The sequence below is a fragment of the Chelmon rostratus genome, chromosome 20 (assembly GCF_017976325.1).
Source record: "Chelmon rostratus isolate fCheRos1 chromosome 20, fCheRos1.pri, whole genome shotgun sequence".
Classification (NCBI taxonomy): Eukaryota; Metazoa; Chordata; class Actinopteri; order Chaetodontiformes; family Chaetodontidae; genus Chelmon; species Chelmon rostratus.
Window position 1 is genome coordinate 1,225,442 of NC_055677.1, and position 22,519 is coordinate 1,247,960.

At 44.1% G+C, this 22,519-nt stretch overlaps 3 protein-coding genes across 3 annotated transcripts; 1 reads left to right on the forward strand and 2 right to left on the reverse strand.

Annotated features, from left to right (window-relative positions):
- Nucleotides 1-270: 270 nt before the first annotated feature.
- Nucleotides 271-8,799, reverse strand: LOC121623629 (protein NLRC3-like). The gene is made up of 4 exons (XM_041960977.1): nucleotides 8,681-8,799; nucleotides 7,672-7,791; nucleotides 6,770-7,005; nucleotides 271-2,129 (listed from the first exon to the last, which is right to left on the reverse strand). The coding sequence occupies exons 1-4, from the start codon at nucleotides 8,797-8,799 to the stop codon at nucleotides 271-273; spliced, it is 2,334 nt and encodes a 777-aa protein (XP_041816911.1).
- A 4,262-nt stretch (nucleotides 8,800-13,061) lies between these two features.
- Nucleotides 13,062-17,557, reverse strand: hus1 (HUS1 checkpoint clamp component). The gene is made up of 8 exons (XM_041961018.1): nucleotides 17,422-17,557; nucleotides 17,089-17,216; nucleotides 16,523-16,699; nucleotides 16,086-16,193; nucleotides 15,848-15,922; nucleotides 15,423-15,522; nucleotides 14,947-15,081; nucleotides 13,062-14,083 (listed from the first exon to the last, which is right to left on the reverse strand). Exons 1-8 carry the CDS (start codon nucleotides 17,471-17,473, stop codon nucleotides 14,001-14,003), a joined length of 858 nt encoding a protein of 285 aa, XP_041816952.1. The 5' UTR covers nucleotides 17,474-17,557; the 3' UTR covers nucleotides 13,062-14,000.
- Nucleotides 17,558-19,663: 2,106 nt separating this feature from the next.
- cidea (cell death inducing DFFA like effector a) lies at nucleotides 19,664-22,123 on the forward strand. The gene is made up of 6 exons (XM_041961911.1): nucleotides 19,664-19,669; nucleotides 20,068-20,087; nucleotides 20,260-20,398; nucleotides 20,502-20,654; nucleotides 21,529-21,698; nucleotides 22,021-22,123. The coding sequence occupies exons 1-6, from the start codon at nucleotides 19,664-19,666 to the stop codon at nucleotides 22,121-22,123; spliced, it is 591 nt and encodes a 196-aa protein (XP_041817845.1).
- The last annotated feature ends 396 nt before the right edge of the window (nucleotides 22,124-22,519 follow it).

The window sequence follows — 22,519 nt, forward strand, 5'->3', positions numbered from 1 at the left end:
GCATATGTTACCTCTACAGTTACTGTTGTGAGAAACAAGTTCATTGGTTTGAACATTAAATATCTTGTCTTTGTATTTAATTTCATAAAAATAGAAAATAATTTGCAGATCACTGCATTCTGTTTTATTTATGTTTTAAAAAGTGTTCTGCCTTTTTTTAAATCAGGGTTAAACTCTTATAGTGTGAAGTTATGTGTGTAAAGTGTGTATCTTTAACACTGATGGCTTCAGCTTTACGTTTCTGAACAGTGTTGATAATCACATCTGGACTTACACAGCCTTTCTGCAGTTCCTCACAGCTGGAATCAGTCTCTGTCGTCCCTCCAGTGTTGTGTTGTACTTCTTCAGGTCCAACTCATCCAGAACCTCCTCTGACATCTGCAGCATGTAGGCCAGAGCTGAGCACTGGAACACAGAGAGTTTCTTCTCTGATCTGTTCTCTGACTTCAGGAACTTTTGGATCTCCTGATGTACTGAGCGGTCGTTCATCTCCATCAGACAGTGGAAGATGTTGATGCTTCTGTCAGGAGAGATATCATCACTGTTCATCTCCTTCAGGTTGTTGATGGCTCTTTGGATGATTTCTGACTTGTTTTTTCTTTGACCCAGCAGGCCTCCTAAGAGTCTCTGGTTGGACTTCAGAGAGAGGCCATGAAGGAAGCGAACAAACAGGTCCAGGTGACCATTTTTACTTTCAAGAGATTTCTCCATGTTGCTCCTTAGAAAGACATCCAGGGATGGGTGGTGGCTATTAATGTTTCCAAAATATTTAATGTTCTCCAAAAAAGAACTTGGTTTTGAGTCGCTGGGTTTCCAGTCTTTTAGGAAACCCTCCAGTACCGCTGTGTTCCTGCTGGTGTAACAGTGGAACATGTAGACTGCAGCCAGAAACTCCTGAATGCTCAGATGAACAAAGCAGTAAACTGTTTTCTGGAAGATCACACACTCTCTTTTGAAGATCTCTGTACAAACTCCAGAGTAAACCATGGCTTCAGTGACATCAAGACCACACTGCTCCAGGTCTTCTTGGTAGAACATGATGTTTCCTTTCTCTAGATGTTCGAACGCCAGCCTCCCCAGCTTCAGAAGAACTTCCCTGTCAGCCTCCATCAGCTCCTGTGGACTCGTCTCATGTCCCTCATCATACTTCTGCTTCTTCCTCTTTGTCTGAACCAGCAGGAAGTGGGAGTACATGTCAGTCAGGGTCTTGGGCAGCTCTCCTCTCTGGTCTAAAGTCAACATGTGATCCAGAACTGTAGCAGTGATCCAGCAGAAGACTGGGATTTGACACATGATGTGGAGGCTCCTGGAGGTCTTGATGTGTGAGATGATTCTGCTGGACAGATCTTCATCACTGAATCTCCTCCTGAAGTACTCCTCCTTCTGGGCATCAGTGAAGCCTCGTACTTCTGTTACTCTGTCAACACATGCAGGAGGGATCTGATTGGCCGCCGCGGGTCTGGAAGTGATCCAGACGAGAGCCGAGGGAAGCAGATTCCCCTTGATGAGGTTTGTCAACAGCACGTTGACTGATGACTTCTGTGAGACATCAGACAAAACCTCATTGTTGTGGAAATCCAGTGAAAGTCTGCTTTCATCCAGGCCGTCAAAGATGAACAAAAGCTTACAGACAGCGAGCTTCTCTGCTGTCACCTTCTGTAATGTTGGATGGAAAACACGGAGCAGCGTCAGAAGACTGTACTGCTCATCTTTGATCAAGTTCAGCTCCCTGAACGAAAGCAGAACCACCAGGCTGACGTCTTGGTTTTCCAAGCCCTCTGCCCAGTCCAGACTGAACTTCTGCACTGAGAAGGTTTTTCCAACGCCAGCGACGCCGTTCGTCAGAACGACTCTGATGTGTCTCTGCTGGTCAGGTAAGGCTTTAAAGATGTCCTGGCACTTGATTGGAGTCTCATGGAGGGTCTCCACCTTGGAAGATGTCTCAAGCTGCCTCACCTCATGTTGGGTATTAACCTCTTCACTCTGTCCCTCTGTGATGTAGAGCTCAGTGTAGATCCTGTTGAGGAGGGTTCCACTTCCTGGTTCATCACTTCCTTCAGTTACACATTCACATCTCCTCCTCAGACTGATCTTATATTCATCTAAAACCTCCTGAAGATCACCAGTCACTAAAAAAAGAGAGAAAAATTAGAGAAAACAAAGAAAATCTGACAATCTGAAGATTGTTTTCATTATCAATAAAAAAAAGCAATAAAAGAATATATGAAGAGGTAAAGGTTCACGAGTCCAGTTTCTCTCAGCTTCTGACTGTTGTGTGTGTGTTTGATTGACAGCAGAGCCGACAGGCTGAGCCTCGGCAGCACTTCATCTAAACAGCTCACTGTGGCTGTTCCTTCCTCCCACCAAAATCTAAAATCCATCTACTGAACAAATAAAAAAATACACTGCATTTTATACAGCTGCTTCATCGTCAAAGCCTCCCACTGGTTTGCCAGTGGAAAACTTAAACATGAAGCAGCAGCAGGAAATGTGTTTACATTACAAGCAAATGAACAAAGCTCCAATATGATTAAAGGAACAGGAAACAGTAAAAAAGGCTGATACCTGAACATTCAAACAGGAGTGCAGGAGTGAGTAAACTCCAAACCACAGACATTTAGTTCGACAAAAACATTTCTGACGGATACAAAGTACAAGCTTCATTTATTTGTCATTCAACAGCACAGGCGCTAACAGAGCTAATGCTAATGGAGCTAACAGCTAACAGCGCTGATGTTGCCAACAGAGCAAACGGGGCTAACATTTCTAATAGAGCTAGAAGAGCTAACGGCGCTAATGCTAACAGAGCTAATAATGCTAACGGCGTTGTGTCTGTCTATGTATATGAGGCTGTCTGTGTGTATTTAACTGTATTTGTGTGTGACTCTGTGTTGTCAGTCTGTATCTGTCGTTTTGTGTGACTGCGTATGTGTGTGTCTTCGTCTGTTTGTGTGTGTGTGTCTGCTTGAACTACACATTTATCAAATTGTCCCAAGTATTTTGAACAAGCAGCCCAACCAGTTCCGACATGGAGATGTGTCTGGTATATGTGTGTCTGAATGTGTGTGTATGTGCGTGTCTAAGCTCTGCCCCACCTGCTGATAATTACCTCTCTAGCTCTCCCACTTTTGACCTGTTCCTGAACAGCTACTTTTTCGCTGTTGGTTTCTTCCGAACAACTTGTGATTGTGACAAAACCGTAGCTGCTATCAAAAAAACGATAACACTGTGAGATGCAGAGAAGTCTGGGCCAGATGTACGTGTGTTTTATGTCCAGATATTCTTTACAAAAATGACTAAAGGGTCGATTTAAAAAGACACACTCCGGCAGGCTGTGACTCAGAAAACAGGAGATTGTATGGGTTTAAATGGAGCAGCAGACCAGGGCAGCTGGTGCAAGATCCCTCTTTATTTAAATTAAGTGGGGGCTAACCCTTTAAAACTGAACTTTGACGAGAGAAGAAAAGTTTGTCTACAAAAAGATCCAAAAATTATGTGTCTCCTATTCACCGTTTGGATTTTACGGCAATTTTAGAAAAACATTTCATGCGATTTCTCACTGGCTCTGTCACTCTAAGTGATGATGTCATCCACTCTAGGGGGAGAAATTCTGAGCATTTTTTGAGAAACTTTATGGTCTTCAGATGGCCATAGCTCGAAAACCGTAAGAGATATCAAAAAATGTGCCGAGGTTCATTTTGAGCCGACAAAATTATCTACGTTTTTAAGTTTGAATGAAGTCTCTAGGAGAAAGCATGGCGAAGCAGCGGACAATTGAAAGGCTGAAATATGAGGAAATTTCCCATTCATTTCTTATGGTAAGTTCTTCGCAGTTTTTTGCGAATAACTTTGCGAATTATTGACGAAAGAGCTATAAAAGTCGTAGCACACCATTCCAGATCGAGCCGTATGTTTTGATATATAGCTGCGGGACTAGTTACGCACCGAAATTCTGGCGGAAGATGAAAAATGGGCAGAAAAAACGCGCAGGATGACAATAGTGGTTCGAGCTATGCTCGCCACTCGCCTTCTCTAGCTCTTTGAGCTATAGAGGCGAGTGTCTCTTGCGTTGCCTCGTGCCACTAATTCAAGTTGTAAGCCAGATTGTTGGATAATAAAAAAGAGACAAAAAGAGCCTCTTCTCTGGTCGCCAGCACAGACAGTTGATCCAATCAGTCCAGCTCCAGACATCTCTGGTTTGTGGGAGAAGAACATCTCAGGTTAGTTCCTGTAAATGACCACTGGCTCAGTCACTCATTCATGGTCAGTCACTCTCATAGGTGTTGGTTTTTGATGCTGTGACCACGGGAACCTCTGCAGTCCAGCTGGTCTTCAACCTAACGGAGTTCTCCCACACTCCACCGCTCCTCTGAACCCTGAACCGGCTACCGGTGGCAGTGCTGAATTCAAGACTCTGGTACTCGCCTACTGTGCTGCCAATGGCTCAGGCTCATCCTACATCCAACACATGTTCAGACCACACAGCCCAGTCCGTCTGTATGAAACTACCTGCTAGAGGACGACCGACGTCTCTGCACAGCAACTCGTTCAATTTTGTGAAAGGCTTGTTTAATCAAGAAAACGGAGGGCATGCATGCCTAATCCGGCATGAGAAGAGGTTAAAAGTCTGAACAAGACACCTCTCCTCTGCTCTGCTTTCCCCGCCCCATCTTCTCGCTCTCCCAATAGGAAGAGAACCAGGAAGAGGAAGTTTAGATAAGGTGGGGGTGTGGCCAGCTAGAGTCTCTCTTTGGGACCATGCGGCCTGTTCAGGTGAGTTTGCGTTGTAAGATACAGAGTTGGCTTGTTTTTTGATCTTTTTGGTTGTTTTCCTGTTTTGTTTGCTTCTTGAAGGAAATGTTAGAAGAGGCTGTTAAATCTAGTCTGTGGTTTAGGCCTCCACCTTCAGCACCCTCTAAACTTTCTACCCCCTACCCGAACAAGGGTCTGTATCCAATCCCTACTTTCATTTTTGACTCTACCTCTTTTCTTTCTACCCCCTACCTGAACCAGGGTTTGTATTCCCACCCCGCTTTTATTGGTGCAGTTGGTGAGAGGCAGGGGCAGATAATGGCAGTGCGGCAATTGGCAGTTAGTGGGTAGCATTTAGCATTAGCTAAATGGTAGCATCGGAACTGTATTGTCTTCTTCTGTTCTTCTTAGCGGTTAGCATTAGCATTAGCATTAGCTAAATGGTAGCATCGGTACTGGCCACTACCTGGAGCATCTCCTAAACAGGCCTGGGTCAGCTGAACGTGGCAGTGCTGTTTGGATTGTGTAGGAGCAGTGTGAACTGGCACTAGGGGGGGTGACTCTGGGACGCCGGAGTTCACCGCCTAGCCTCCTGGAGGTGTAGTGGGACTAAGTAGGCGAAACACCGTTGAAGGGAGGTTTCCACCTGATGACCCCAGAGACGTGTTAGGAATCACTGCTCTTTGGCAGGTATAGAGGCAGATTAGAGCTCCAAGGTTCTTCACTGAGAATGAAATCTCTTTTTGAGCACAAGTATCTTGTGTTTAAATTAACTTAAGTGGTAGACTTTACCATGTGGACAGTTACTCCACCCACTCAGCTGCTCCACTCTTCAGTCTTTGTTATCAGTATCTTCTGTTCCAACAGTGTGCGTCTCTGACAATGTCAGTTATCATCAATAATACCTGACTTTATGCTTCATGGTGCTTTAATACTGTCCAGACTGCAGCGTTTACAAGCTCATGTGGTAACTGAGGGAATTTTTCTTCATTAGGTCTGAAAGGTAATATGACAAACTCTCTGTCTCACTGGGATGGCTGTGCTGTGCAGCTGATACAGTCGGACTGTCTCTGTCTCCAAGGACACCAAGACCAAGAGACTCACCTGAACTTCACCTGAGATTCAACAGACAGACTTTCTCCTCTCAGAATGTGACCTGACACCTTCAGCTAACCCACCCTTCAGAGTCGGGGTGGAGATCGACCGAGTGATTCTGCTGCACTGCTACACCTCATTCTCCTCCACTGAGCTCCATATTTGATTGACTGACTGTGGTTTCTCAGTTGAGATCGGGTGATTTTGTCACTTTTCGAAGAAAAAGGCAATTAATCATTTATCTCAGTCGCAAAGCGAAGCAACTCCCAGCAGTCTAATCTGGTCACCGTCTACTTGTTGAAGCCAGAACCATATTAGTGTTTCACTGAAGCCTCTTTCACACTGGACAAAAACCCACTAAGAGCCGTAAACATCTGGCTTTGTCTTCAGTGTGAAAGGGTTCAATCAGCATCCATTCCCAGTTCAAACGACTCTGCAGTCGTTGGGTGTATTTATGGGCTCCAGCTCCGATCGGCAGCAGTGGAAACGTGACGCCCAGGGGTGTCACGATGATGATGAAGCTCCAGACATTAGCATGTAAATATTGCCTGACATCAGACACAACTGGCAACTGGTTGCACTCCATTTCTATCTCATCATCATCATCATCATCATCTCTGGAAAGATTTTAAAGTAACCGCCATGTGTTTCCAGTTCATTCCTGACTCTGAATGCATGTTTAGCTGCATTTACAAACCCTGCATACACCTGATCACTTTGGTGTGAATGTGGTCCAATGTTCAAGCCGTCAGCCTGAAAACTCAGAAACTAAATGTAGCACTTGGAGCAGTTCAGCGTATTTGATGAAGATGATGTTCTCACATGGTTCTTGCAGTTTTTGTGTTGAATGCTCTCATTGTAAAATAAATGTCATGAATTGTAGAAGGTCACAGTTTCAACATGTGTGGATGGACAGTCTTACTTTGCACAGTGCAGGTCTGACTGGCTGTCTGCAGTCCAGCTCTCGTTCTGGATCTGTCTCCACACTGGGGACAGGAGGACTCTCCTGATGAAGCAGACTGGTCCCAGTATGAGGTGATGCACTGTCTGCAGAACCGGTGTCCACAGCTGGTAGAGACTGGATCCTTCAGGACGTCCTGACACAAAACACAGCAGGACGGCTGCTCCTCCACAGAAACATGACTCCTCTTCCTCTCTCTGAAAGACATTTCTTTATAACTAAACTCAATCACTGATGGTTGTTGAAAATGTGAAGATTTGTGCGACGCTGTGTTAGTTCAGTTTAAACTGACATTAGAAGTGTCTCTTTCTCGTGCACTGATGACTTTTACACAAGTTCTGTCCATAGATGTTTGTTCCTGACCTTTAGGAACAATATCTGATGGAGAGAGTCTGAACTCAAAGGTTCACTTACTAATGTTTCAAAGTGTTGATCACGGTGAGCAAAGCTCTTCTACAAATCACTTTTTATCATATGTTGTACAATTATGATACAAAGTGATTCAACATGCATCTGGTCATAACAGCTGATCTGATGAAGAGTCAAACCAATAAATGATTCTCAGATCAAATATGAGAAAGTGAATTTCACATGTGAAGCAGATTCTTTCACATTCTGAATCGTTGCAAATGTTCACAGCAGCTTCAATGTGAGGGCAGAAATATATGAATGTTCCTGAGGTGTAAATGTTGAAATGAAGCTTCTCAACAGTTTTACTGCAGAAATAAAATAAGGTCGATCTGAGTTTGAAACACTTTCTGCACCAAAAGTTCTGCATCATGAATAGAAATCTAGATATTTTATCTTCATCCTCAATGCATCATCTCCCATCAGGTCAGTTTACAGTAAAAACAGAGTCTCACTTTGTGTCTGGGGGTCCAGGTTCATGGCTGAAGTTCAGAGGTTTATCATTGGACCGGTCACTCTTCATAGACAGACAGCTGGATGCTGGAGACTCTGCTCTCTGTCTGCTGTACTGAACTCTGCAAACACCAACATGTTTTTATTTCTATCACATGAATCCTTGATCAATTCTCTGATGAAAACCATTTATGAAGCTCTAAAAACACAAACTGCTGCTCCTGTCCATGATAAGGTGTCATGTCTCGTCGTGTCTGCTGATGTGTCTGTTCACAGTGTCAGGTCTTGTCATGCACTTCCTGTCTTAACTCTCCTCTTGTTTCAGGCCGTTGACTTCCTGGTGTTTTTCCCGCCTGTCTGATTGTCTGCCCCGCCCTGATTGTCTCCACCTGTTCATTGTTACCTCGTGCATATATAGTCCGCACCTCCCTTTGTCCTGTGCCAGATTGTTTTGTACGTCTCGTGCCTTGTTGTGACCTCGTCTTGTTAACCTGAGCTACCAACCCCTATACTTTTGCCTCTTGTTAATTTTTGCCTTTTGTATTTTTGCCTACTTCAGCCTAAGCGCCTTTAGTTTGTGTTTTTGAATTACCTAAGCGTCTTGAGTTTTTGCCTGTGAAAGAAAACCTTTTTTGTTCAATAAATCCAGCCATCGTGCACGCTTTAAGTTTGGAGTGTCTGTGTCTGCTTGTGAGTCCTGAAACCCCTGAGCCCAGCAGGCCTTTCATGAGGAGGTTTAAAAGTCTGCATTAGTCCTCTTAGATTAGATCAGAGCTTTTCTCTATGACTGACAGCTGTCACACATTCTAAGATGAAGATGCCTCCAATAATTTCTCTTCATGTCACAAAACGTTTGTTACATTTAAAAATACATTTTAGTAACATTTTTAATATAAAACCACAAAATGAAAACAATGAAAACAATGAAAACAGTGAAAACAGTGAAAACATGGCGCTGACAGAAGTCACTGAAAGTGAGTCGTAGAAATGAATTAATAGCAGTTCTCTCACTTTGTGTCTGAGGGTCCAGGTTCATGGCTGAAGTTCAGAGGTTCATCATTGGACCGGTCACTCTTCATAGACAGACAGCTGGATGCTGAAGACTTAACTCTGTCCTCCTCTTCCTCCATCATCTTCTGATCTGAGGTCAGTCTGAGAGTAAAAAAGTGACGCTGACGGTGAGCTCAGAACACAAGAATCAAGACACACACACACATCATTTCTGGGGACATTAAAACGACTTATATTCATTTCCTGGAGACTAATCCTAACCATCACCATGACCACTGCTTGCCTAAACCTAAACTTCACCAAAGTCTTCACCCTAAAAGATAATGATTTGCATTACAGGGACTTCCGTTTTGTCCCGATGAAGACGGCGAGTCCCCACAATGAGATTAATACATGGTCATACATGGTCTCTCTCTCACACACAGTCTAACATTTGTGTCCTCTACAGTCCACAGGAAGGAAACTGACTCACACTTTAACAGTAAAGTCATGAAATGTTGGATTAACACTCACCTGCTTCAGCTTCACTTCTAAAAGAAAATAAAAATATATACCAGAATATAACTATGCACTGAATGCAACATGTTCCTGAACAAGCAGTTTTCTCTCCCAGCTGATGAACACAGTGAATTTTGATTTGTTGTGTCATGTTATACTGATGTCTGTCTATGTGTAATGCTGCTGACACTGAGCCTTGTTACCAGGCTGGACTGAAAACTCATCTCACAGACTCAGCTCATGCACTCATCAACTGATGGTTACCTAAAGCTCTTGGACTCCACTGTTTAAAAAGCTCTTTTACAATAAAGTGGTGAACAGTCCTACGACATCATCGGTCCTTTGAATTCTCCTCCCTCTGCTGCTGATAGCAGACTAACAGCCTGCACACAGATACTGATGCTCGCTCTCAGCCTCAAAGTCCACATCGACATCCTCATGTTCACACTTTAAAAAAATCAAACTATCTGAAAGAGACTTTTGGAACAGAGGCCAGCTTTAAAAGAAACGCTGGAACTACAACAGAAGCCGTCATGAGAAAAATACTCCACAGCTGCCTCCATCTGAATAAAGACAAGTCTCAACATATAGTCCAATAAATCTGATTCACTCAGTTCAGTGGTCAGGAACAAGTCCTCTTCAGGGTCAGGTTTACTCAGGTGTTTTGTTAAACATTAACAAAATATCTTGATATTTAACAGCAACCTTGATCCTTTGACGGAGATTTCTTATACTGTATCTACAGTTGTACAACACAACATCCTGAATGAGCGCACAGTTTACTGCAGATCCATAAAACAGACCTTTGGTAAGGTTCAGATGTTTACTTGCGGCTGTAGTTGGCAATTACATTTTACTGAGTTGTATTATTTTGTCAGGTGTAGGTGCTGAAGTGGTGGAAAAAATAATTAATATAAATACAATTCGTGTAAAACGAACCACTGTCAGTGATCACTGGTCTTCTGGACTTCAGTCAGTCTGAGAGAGGACCAGTAACACCGACTGAGAGCTCAGAACACAAGACTCATGAGAAACACGTCTGTTCAAGTGTCTGACTGAACTAAGACTGAGAAAAGAGGACGTAACACACAAACACACACAGTTTACAGCATAATGAACCCATCCAGCTCTGGACCGGCTCAGTTTCTTTATATTAGTTCACTCACCTGTCTCAGGATTCAGTTGTCCTCCTTCTGCTCTGCTCTGTTCACTCAGAATGGAGTCTGAACTCCGGCTAACTTTTATTGTTTTATTGTCCTGGTTTTAATATTAACATTGAACTTGGCATTACATTACCAAAACTGCTCTGTAAAGCAAGCCGATTGAAAAGGCCAAGAGACCAGAAGCGACAAGATAACTTCAGCCGTCAGCACCACAAACAGCCGGTGTGACCACACAGTCAAGTCCACTGACAAGACGTTAGCTAACGGGACGCTAGCCTAGCTAGCTAACAGTTATTTCACCCGTTAGCTCGCTAGCTCGTTATGAAGCCTCTTGACTTTGTCCACTTCGTCAAACTTTCCTGAACTTTCCAGAAATAAAACACGAGCTTCATCACATCAGCCTCATATCTTCCTCTTCTCAAGGCTTGAGGACAGTTTAGTTTTCGGTTGGCGCCATTCTCATCCATCCCTTCCAGAAGCTTCCAGGCAAACAGCGCGAGGAGGCGCAGGCAGCGCGCAGTGCGCCTGCGCAGACAGTGGCGCCCTGCAGCAGAGGAGGTGTGTGAGTGGAACCTCTCAGGGAGACTTTGAGCTACATCTATACCATTATGAGATCAGAAAAGTGGTTTCTGTGTACAGCATATCAGCATATTTTGGTTTATTTTCTGACTCCAGTCACAAGACAAGAATCAGAGGATTTGATGAGAACCAGAATCAGAAGTGAAGTCGCAACTGATCCAATCTTACCCAGTTTGTGACTGATTTTATTGTTTCCCATGCTCTAGACTTTTTAATGATTACTGAGACATGGCTGTCCCTCTGACTGAGGCGAGCCCCCCTGCTTTGCATATTTTCATAACCCCAGTCCCTCTGGAAGGGGAGGTGGTCTAGTTTTTTGTCTGGTTGTGAGTGCCCCCCTGTCACTGCTGGTGATTTAATTTCCTTTGAAGTTTTAAGTTTCTTAATCACTGGCTTTACACCGCATTTTTATTTACAGGCCTCCTAAATCTGTCACTTCTCCCTTAAACCCCCTTAAAGCCAAATATTAATTTACCAGAAAGCAGTTAAGGATGTGAGATCAGTTTACTTTTCTGAACTGATATTAAGAAATAACCACAAAGTTAAGTGATTGCATTATTAGTGGCTCCTCCACTTCTTCTCCCGTACCTGACGCTGAGCTGTCTGAAAAATGTCTCACTCATTTTGTAAAGAAGGTGGAGGACATCAGGTCCAAATCCATCCTGACCCTCGCATTCTTCCCATTCCCCACGTCAACTCTGCTGCTTTTACCCAATTTCAACCATCACAGCTTTGGTGTTAGAGAGCACAGTCTGCCATGTGAACTCATCTTAGATATCATCAATATACTATGAAACAAATGTGATCGTCCCCACTGTTAGCACTGTTATTTTACAGTTTTAACAGCTCTCTCATCTCCAGTAACTACAGACCAGTTTGGAGACTGGATAATAACAGGAACGGGTTTAAAGCACTTCACAGCACTGAGGCAGCACTTAAGGTTTCCAATGACCTGCTGCTGACTGCAGACACAAGCAACTAATCAGTTTTCTTTTAGTTTTAGATCCAGTAGAAGCCACCAGCTGATTTATTTGACATAATTCTGTAGGATAATCCCAGTTTATCAGGTTACCTGTGATATATCAGCCTTCGTAGGAGCAAATTCTGTTGAAATGCCTTCAAATTTAATGTCTGTCACTTTATGTATCTTTAATAAATGCATTTCTGGACAGACACTTCAGTTTTACTGACATTTAAAGAGAAGAAATGTTGACAATGTTTCTCACTGTGAGGCAACAGCCTCAGTAATGGGTCAAAATTAGTATTAGAGAATATTTAAGAGGACTGTACAAACATTTTCGAGTGAAAATCATGACCTCAAAATTTGATTTTTTACATTAATGTCAATATTTGGCCACAAACATACGTGACAAACCTGCAGGGATATAAAGTTACTTCTAATATTAGAAAATATAATCTATGAAGCGTTCAGTGTGAACACGTTCAAATATGTCAGATTTAATTAGTACCTGATATGTGGAACAAAAGTATCGTTAAACTACTTTCCAAGGACAAGTGATATGAATAACTGGAGTTTTATATATTTATATTATATATATAATAACTCTAGTGAGATCATAATCTAGGTTTGCTCCACTTTCTTTGAACAAATCTTTATTAATGTTTGCAGCTGAAAAGATCACTTGCACAGATTGTAAATCACATTATATAATTAAGAATTGAATGTGTCTGATGAGACTCACGTCCACTTTTTGGCACTTTGTACTTGGTTGTGACATGATTTGACCAGGAAGGACGTCGACACGGCGACCCTTTCTGAACCATAACGGATGCTGAGGGGGCTCTTCCTCGGCTTGGAAACCTTCTTCACTTAGGCTGTTTCAGTTCCACACTCTGGATCTGTTCACAACATTGTTTTCTCTATATGAGAGAAGATAAATTATAAAATAATACATCTAAAACACAGATTTACACCTGCAGGAGGAAGAACGCCACCTGTCAGTGTGTACAAGCAGCCTGGACAGCCAGTTTGTAGCTGGCTGTTTGAATCAATGTGAGCTCTGTTGCATGTGTATTGATCACTGATACAAAGCTACACTACATTACTGATCATGTGACATCAGCCCTAAGTGGAGCGCGCGGCCCTTAAAAGGACCTTTGGTGTTAAGTGACGTGCGGATCGAGCGGGTTGATCCGTTTAACTGCCGAAGCCGTCCAGGGCGCGGCCCTGCGTCTTCAGGGCGTAGACCACGTCCATGGCGGTGATGGTCTTCCTCTTGGCGTGCGCGGTGTAGGTGATGGCGTCCCGGATCACGTTCTCCAGGAAGACCTTCCCAGACCTACACAACCCAGCTCACCAAAACCTCCCACACACAGAAGAAAACTACCTTCTCTGATTATTTATTTGGATAAATATTGTTGCACAAACATACAGCATCCTGAAACTGGAGCAGCTAAATGGAACCCAGCCATCATCATTCTTCCAGCTGTGCTTTTCCCACAGCTGCATGTTTCCAGCTATGACACAGCGGTCAGCCGGTGGATTAAAGGGACAGTTCACCTTGTCGTACACGTTTCCACCGACGCCCAGCAGTATGTAGACATGGCCACACCTGCATGGACGGAGCTCAGCAGCCCCCACAGGAACCAGCTCCTCTGTGGACAGCCGCTGCAGTTTCACTTCAGGATGTTTGACCTCAACTGAGACTTTTAAGCAACACAAATAAACCCGAAATTCAGTTCACATCCACACATATCCATCGAGTGTGTCGAAAAAATTTAACTAAAACCAAGCTTAAATCCACAAAACTTTAATGTGAAACACAAACAATCTGAACTTCTTCTCAAACTTGTTCAATTTCTGTTCAGACGACACTTTTTTCAGCGTCCTCCTTAATGAATGAATATTCACCAGCATGTGACTGTGACCAAAGGTCAAACTGGGAGGACAAACCATCCTCAGTCTCACTGAAATGTAGGACAGACTCCCACACATCCTGAGTCTCGTCTCACGGGGTCCACCTGAAAGAGGAATCTTTGCTGTGGAGAACAAACACCTGAAGCAGGTTTTGGTTTTCCCAAACTCCGAGCAGAAATAACTCGTGTGGTCTGCAGAGCATCTACGCCACAGCAGGGATGAAATACTGCAGCGACACGTCTTCGTGCAACACAATCAGGTGGATGATCCTCTCGTGGACGATATCTGAGGGGACAAGAGGACAACGTCAAATCCTCCACCGAAGAGAGGACAACAGTGGCACAGCACAAAATCACTGCTGCAGCTGCGTTTTCCTTTGAAACACGTTCAGTGTGTCCCGAAGAACAAAACCACCATAATAACAATTACTTTAACTGTTATTACTTTGGCAGCAACTGAGCGCGTCAAAATACCAATGAAAACTGGATTTAAAAACAAAAACATCGTTGGCATACAAGTGGAAAATGAAACCTGAAAGTGATTCAATGGTTTCATTTCACAGCCCTGAAGTTCCACACGACAGAAGGAATTCATGGAAAGTAGGAAGGTAAGATGAAAGCAGAAAAGAGACGAAATCAGCGTGGAAATGAATTTATATCACAGCTACAGCAGCTTCAGGGAACTTTCATTGTGTTGAGTTTGGCGCCCCCTGTGGGCGACGGCGGTAGTGCTTCACGCTCACATGTCCCACAGACTCACCTGCATTTGTTTCTGAAAGGAGTGAAACAAAGATGCAGCTTATTTTAAATCCTGTTTTTCTGCTTTAAGCAGCTGTTTGCCGGCTGCAAAGCGATGAGGTGATGGATCTATTTGTGGCTGCTTGACTTTAACAACCGGAAGACAACAACGGTGACACAAAGCAAACCTCGCTTCAGTCCCGTTCATACATCGAGGTCACATGTAAGACGACAGATAACAGGTTCGGTTGCTTGGTAACAGTCATGCTGTTCAGGATCAGTTTTGGAACTATTGGATTTTTATTTGATGGCGGACAACCAAACTTCACTGTTCACTGTAGCTGCCGTCACTGGGAAACAAGATGAAAACGTCCCTTTACATCCAGTTTGAGGAGCTGCAGGTCGACTTACTGCACATGGCCTTGCTGGGGTTGACCTGCTGTCCCATGAGGAACTGCTGAAGCTTCCTGATGTCCACCCTGGCCTGGGCCATGGCCTCTGGGTCCCTGCTCTGAGACAGACCACCATCCTGGGAGGCGTCGTCACCTGGAGGGACAGGAGGCAGTCCATATTCACTTCAATGAAGCGTCTGCACGGGGTTCTCAGACTGAGGGATCCAGACACAAGACTAGTTTCAACACAGAGGACCAAATAACTGCAATGTTCTCCTCTCCCTACACTTCCTGTGTGCTCCTCTGCTCTACGGTACAAAAGCAAACATGCCCTAAAAATAACATGAAGAAGAGCTAAATATAGACGCTAAAGACGTAGAAGAAGAAAACCACATAAAGTCTCCATGTATAACAAAACCATCAAGAGTCAGCAGCCATGCTAGCAGCTCTGTGAGGCCGCGCTCAGACAGCACAGCGCTTTGAACTAAATGTTACCCCACGGAGGGTTTCCAAGGTCTCTGAAGTGAGTGGTGACCGAGACCAGATCTGTCTCAATCTTCAGGTTCATCTCTCCGTTCAGGTTGGCCTCCATCACCTGACACACACACACACACACACACACAGTAAAAATGAGCTCACACTCTTACAGGTCACCTCAGAGCAGCAGGTCAGCGTGGATGTAATCGTCACGGAGGAGGTGGCTGAAAACACGAGGCACATCTGAGCTCTCCGTCAGAGGAACAGCTGCTGTCTGAACGAGACTTAAAATAACATCGATTCAACTTTTCCTTTCACACGTTTTGTTCAGTCGTTTCCAAACCTCAGGCCTCTGGACTGGATCCGTGTTTTCAGGCTTGACAACACTCTGAACTGCAACAAACATTCATGCGAGCAGGACGTTTGGAGGAACTTGATCCTACCAGGAAGTTGGAGAGGTTCTTCATTCTGTCCACGACGCTCTTCATCATCTTCAGAGGAGGCAGGTAGACGCTGACCTGTAAGGACAGACACGACAGGACTCATCTCACTTGTAATGAAAGACAGACCTCAAAGCAGCTTAGCCTTCTTTTAAAAGCTAGAGGTGTAAAAACAGATGGCGTCTCCACCGGTAGGCTCAGTATTTGGACGTGTGCTGCACCTCACGGTGCTGTCACTCACGTCGAAGTCTGGCATGTTCGGTTCTTTGAATTCGTGCCACAGTCTGCAGGGGATGACGTCAACCGGGACGTCGTGAGTGACGACTCGACTGGTGCTGGACAGGGTGGGCTGGACGGGACGGACAGAGGACATCAGTTAGCATCGTGCTGCCTTCACAGGTGTACTCCAGGGCCTGTGACATCACTGCTGGGTGTGGTTACAGGTACAACAGAGGGCAGCAAAACACAGCATTTCAGCCTGGGGTTAAGTCACTCTTTAAAAAGTAAAGAAACACAACACTGATATTATCAATAAGAGTAACAGAAAAATTCATGAACAAGAACAGAAATCTGTGGACACAAACTGTCCTGCAGGAACTCAACTTCCTGTCACCTCCTCATTAACAGGATGGCGTGCAGATCACCGCATGTTACTGCACAGTCAGTTTTCAGTCTCACCAGCTCTGCGGCGATGGTCAGGCAGGGGCAGTGCTTCTTGGTCAGTTTGACTTTGACGGACTTGGCGTTCTGGACCGTCTTCAGGGCTCTGGACAGGTTCTCTGGAGTCACCTCGAGACAAATCTCATTGTCCTCTGAGGACACGCCCTCCATCTGATACTCGTCGAAGAAGTTAGCCTGCAGGGAGGAAGGACACACTGACGCGATCAGCTGGAGGAATGAAAACGTCAAACACTCTCTGGTTTCAGCTTCTCAAAAGCTTTTCACAAAGTTAAAGGAGTCTGAGCTGATCTGTCTCCACCTCAAATGACTCACAGGCAGGTTTTCTTCTGGAGGACAGAGATCTGATCTCAGTGAGGATAATGAGAACACTTTAAACACACCAGGTGAAAGGTAAAATTGGATCGTTTATCATCCGGATGCAGATCTCATTTTGATACCAGGTGTAAATTTCTCTGTCAATTCGTCCCTCTTCTCTTCCCAGACTCCGTCCTCGTCTGTCTCCGTTCTGTGACGGACTTTTATTTCCCAGCAGCTGAGACATGGAGCTGGACTGGAACTCTCACCTGGGACAGTTCACACCACATGCTGACCCCTCCGTTGGCCACTTTACCAGACAGAACGAAGAACAGGTTGTCTGGAGTCAGGCGCAGGACGCACATCTTCGTCAGCTTTGAGATGGTGGTGATGACTCCTGGTGAGGACGAGGAAGAGCAAAGTTATTAAAACAGCACAAAACTCACAGTTGTGAGAAACTGTCTCACTTTGACTGAAATGTGGAGTGATCGTTTCTTATTTTTCCGCAGAGAAATGGGACGTCTTGGAGGAGGCTAACAGGAGCTAGCAGCAGCTAGTTTAGCTTCGACTTACTTAAGCTTAAAAAGAATAAAGCGACTTACGGGTGAAATGGTTCAGACAAGCGACGTCTATGATCTTCCCTCGAAACTTCATCCTAACCACTGACAGAGACTTTGACTCTGCCGGCTCTTCCTCTGCTTTGGCTTCAGGCGGGATATTTTTGAAAGCGCACCGCGTTTGTTTGTCCGTCCGTGTTCAGGGTCCGACGGAAACAGCCGCCAGCGTCCACCTCAACAGTTCCGATTGATGTGAACGGAAGAACAGCAGTTAATAATAATAATAATAATAATAATAATAATAATAATAATAATAATAATAATGAAGTCAGAGTCAAGTCAGAGAAAATCTAAGTATGTATTTCTATAATGGAAGAAAAAATAAAATAAACTCACAATATAGGCTACTATATACACAAAAAAAATTATTTATTTAAATATTTATTTCGCAATCAGTTTGCTCAGCATTTGATTTTTACTAAGCATGAGAACTTTTCTTTCTTTCTTTTTGTCATTTGTTACACTTCATTTATTTTTTCTCCTCAGATTGAGTTTATAATGTGCTTTAATGAGGAAGTCATGGAGCTTTGATCACAATCTGGAAACACCATCATACCTTTTCTTCAGAGACATTACACTTGGTCTCTTTGTGCGACACAAAGATAATAAAGATAATAATGCTTTTTTCCCTTATAAATGTACTTCTTATCATAGCACCCTCACAGATGAACATCTACAAATTAAAATCCTTCTCCTGTCATAATCTTTCCCATTCTCTATGAAAAAAGTTTGTTAAAACATAAAACATTTTTACTTTAAATTTACTCTCTTGCTTTTTAGAGATGAATTATTATTATAATTCATATTATTATATAATTATTAATATTATTATGTTAGATTTGAATTTCATCTCATGTGTCATGGCCGATTTTCATTAAATGCCACTGCTACGAAATGTGTATGAATATCTAAAACTTTGATAAATTTAAGCTGAGGAGAAGAAACTACTGGAAGAGACTAAATAGTAAAGTGGTAAAATCTCTCTAGCAGTTATTATTTTATTTCAACAGCTGCAAACATGAAAACAGTAAATTATGGAGGTTGTGCTGCCATGAAAAGCTGCACAATGAGCACAAGATGGATATTAACTTTACGTCAAAGACAAGCACAAGTGTTGTTCATATTGAGCTTAGCTTAGCACAAAGACTGGAAGCAGGTAGAAACTGTTAGCCTAGCTCCTAAAATAGCAAAATAATGGTGTTGTGTGTAAGAGACGGAAGAAGAAGGCTTGATTGTTATTTGTTCAGCAAATGAAAACAGTCGTCTTCATCTCCAAACTCACTGAGTGTGAAACAAAAGAATACCAGCTGCTTTTCTTTATCAGCCTCGACCCAAAGTGGACAGTCAGCTGATGTATGAAGCACTTCATCCTCTTCTGTTCATCAACTGTAAGGAACAGCTAAAGGTGGTAACATGGACACTGCTGCAGATGACAGGATCTGAGGTGAACACCAGCGCTGGAAACTCAGAACATTTACATAAATACTTCCATTTAATATTTTAAAGTACTCCACCACATCTCAGAGGGAAACATTATACTTTTTACTCCACTACATTTATCTGACAGCTTTAGTTACTGCAGTGACTTTGAACAGTTCACACTCTGTGAATGAAGCAGCTGAGGCAGCTCACTGTTCTATTGGCTCTCAGCCCTGATCAGTGGCCAATCACAGGTGGTCATTGTTAACAAATGGCTGCTCTGTGCAGGTGTGCAGGGCTCTGGAGCTGCAGCCTGAATCCCAGCAGCTGCTCTCAGACAGAATTGATCCCTCCTGCAGTTCATCGACTGATTGAAATGATGATGACGGTGAAATACACTGAAACTCTGCTGAGGTGAGTGAACAGAACCTCTTTCACAGCTCGTTCACACACATTGACTCAACTCTGAGCTCACTTGTTAAACTCTTCACAGTCAATCTGGACTGAGGTAACTTTAAAATGCTCAGACACACGCTGCGTTCACTGACCGCATCTCATTTCTCATTCCATGACAAGTCCTGTCACTCAAACTCAACCACGCTATTTTCACATTATTTTCAAAGCTGCTACCAACACACAGTCACTGAGAATCAGTTTGATCCATCTACAATCAACCTGAAGCCCACAGAGAAACTATTTTCCTCCTGCAGGTGGAAAGTTGATGAACTGGATGTTTGAACACATGTGCAGAATATTGCGGGAAGAGACCTGCAGTCAGACTCTGTCCTAGTCGAGGACGTAAGGTGTGATGTGGGTGAGAACTAGTAGCTCCCTGCACATGTATGCATAGTTTAAGTTATATTTATAGTTTAAGTCATATAATTTTTCATTTCATCACTGGACTGACTTCACTTAAGGAAAACAGCCTCCTGACACACATGGCAGCGTCTTCAAAGACGACAGCGACGCATTTTGTGATGCTGCCTGTTGTTCCAGTGTTACTGCCGGCAGACAGACGTTGATCCATGTGACTGCAGTGTTCGGTGTGTGTCACTTTAATCGCAGTGTCACTATGTAAATGTACACCACTACAAGTGTGATGCTGTATACTTAGTAAAAGACCTACATTCAGAATCGTCATCAAAGTATAGAAGCATGAGCAAAAAGAAGGAACATAAAGGTGTGAACTGAGCACCCTGTGGTGAAGGTCAGGTATCCACAGCTGTACTGAGGTCAGTGTGCTCCATTCAAAATCTTCATCTGGATCTGTGCATCATATGAGTGCAGAAGAACCTGAACCTGCAGAGACTCCAGCTGTCAGATTTATGTAGGCCAGTTTAAGAATGGAGTATAAAAGCTACCTGTTCATCATCATCATCATCAGATCTCTGATTAATCTGGCAGGTCGGTATCAGCAGTCCAGTCCACCATCTCTGGACACATGCTGGCCTCAGCTCGGCCTCGCTGCTTTAAGGTGTGCACCAGCAGTCGGAGGCGGCGGCGAGGTCTGGAGGCGGCGTCTCTGGACGAGCTGCTGGAGCAGGTGAGGCCGAATGTGAAGACGAGGTCAATCTTCTCACCTCCGCATGTGGTTTTTGAGCTGCTGTCAGACTCTGAACTTGGCTTCCTTCTGCGTTGCGGTCCAGGCAGCGAGGGTGTTGGTGCTGTCCCGTCACTTCCTGAGCTTGGTCCTGGAGGAGGACGGGACTGTGGTGGACTCAGAGGAGTTCTTCCAGTCTCTGCCCAGCAACGCAGCACTGATGGTGCTGGAGAAGGGAGAGACGTGGACGCCGAACAAGGTGAGCATCAGGTCACTCAGTGCTGCAGCTCGGACTCAAACTGGTGCTGCTGGTGCGTCAGTCTCACAGCTCACCTGATATTTTCATTGTTCTGAGGCTGCGACAGTTTGTCTGGTCTGGTCAGGTGTTTCCTCCTTCATGGTGTCCCCTTTCTGAGCCTCTGCTCAGCTGATGGGTTTATTGTTGAAGTAAATCCTGAGCTGTTGTGTGTCTAAGTGCTTCCAAAGGCAACTGGACTTGCTTGTAGTTCTAGAAGATGGAGAGTCACAGGAGAGTCAACACCTCAGGTCAAGACTCAGCAGTCCACCTACATCTGAAGGACAGGGGACACTCTTTTGAGGACAATGACATATTTTGGAGAGAGGTTTGAAAAAGAGGTGAAAGAAGCCATCCATGTCCAACTGGAAAGACCATCACTGAACTGAGGATGACCCTGATGACTCACATGATGGTCAGGTGGGTAAACGACCCACCCAGTCACACCAGGATGAGGCCATTGACCAATTAATACACGGACTCATGAGACCCTTATGATTCACATGGTAGCTGGGCGAGTCTATGACCCTGCATGAGGATAAATACCTGAGACTTCACGAGTCCAGCTGCCTGTGGAAGCACTTAGAAATCCTCCACTGTTGCATTCTCCAGTTCTTCCACAAGATGGCAGCATGTTCACATGTTTGACTGCTGAACGTTTTCCTGTACATGTCGTCATGCAGGATAAATAAATACAGATCAGGGTCATGGTTTTTCCTCTGGGGCCATCAGTCAGACTGTATGAAGGCCTCGATCAGCCCGGAGCAGGTCAGCAGATCTCTGGATCTGGATGATCCAGATAGTATTCACATTTGGTTTTGTTTGCTGCACCTTTCAGGTCTTCCCGAGCTTCCGTCAGTCAAAGAGGAATGTAATTGCTAAACTGACCTTTGACCTCTACAAGCTGCACCCTAAAGACTTCCTGTGCTGCTTCGCCATCAAAGCCACCCTGTATGAGGTGTACACACTGTCCCACGACTTCAGGTTCAGGATGAAACACGTCCTCAAGTGAGCTGACCTCTGCTGGTGACCTGCAACACACACACACACACACACACACACACACCAAAGACACTTTGCTCATCAATAACTGTTCAAATGATCCAACATTTCACTTAAATCAAAGAGAAAAGTAAAAATCTGTGAATCAGAATGAATTTGGGCTGATTTTCTACCTGTGCCTGTCAGCATTAACCACAGCTCAGGCTGAAAGAGCTCAGCCAGCAGTTTCTTCTGTAGTCTGACCTGAAGTGTTGATCAGTGGAGCTTTTGACCTGTTGGTGGCGCTGGAGGAGACTAAAACTGATGCAGTTCATGTGTTTTCTGTCAGGTCGCTGCTGTGCTGCCTCACCTGTCTGACCAGACTGGCCGGTCAGCTGCTGCTCCACACGTCTTCATCATTACTGCAGCTCACCGGAGACGATGACTGCTAGTGTGAGTGTGAGTGTGTGTGTGTGTGTGTGTGTGTGTGTGTGTGTGTGTGTGTGTGTGTGTGTGTGTGTGTGTGTGTGTGTGTGTGTGTGTGTGTGTGTGTGTGTGTGTGTGTGTGTGTGTGTGTGTGTGTGTCAACAGGCCTCCAGTGAATGCATGAATCAAGTCCAATCAGTCTATGAGACAGAATTAGATCATCTTCCTCTTGTTCATTGTTTTATCTTGTCTGAACTCTGAGCAGGTTTTGTGTGTGTGTGTGTGTGTTTTCTACTGACGTTTGTTTTCTGGATGTTTTATCTTTGATGTTTCAGCTGTGAGGATTTATATTCACTGCAAGAAGAAAAAGCTGAGAGCTGTAAATCTAATAAAGAATATGAATAAAGATTCACTTTTCTACG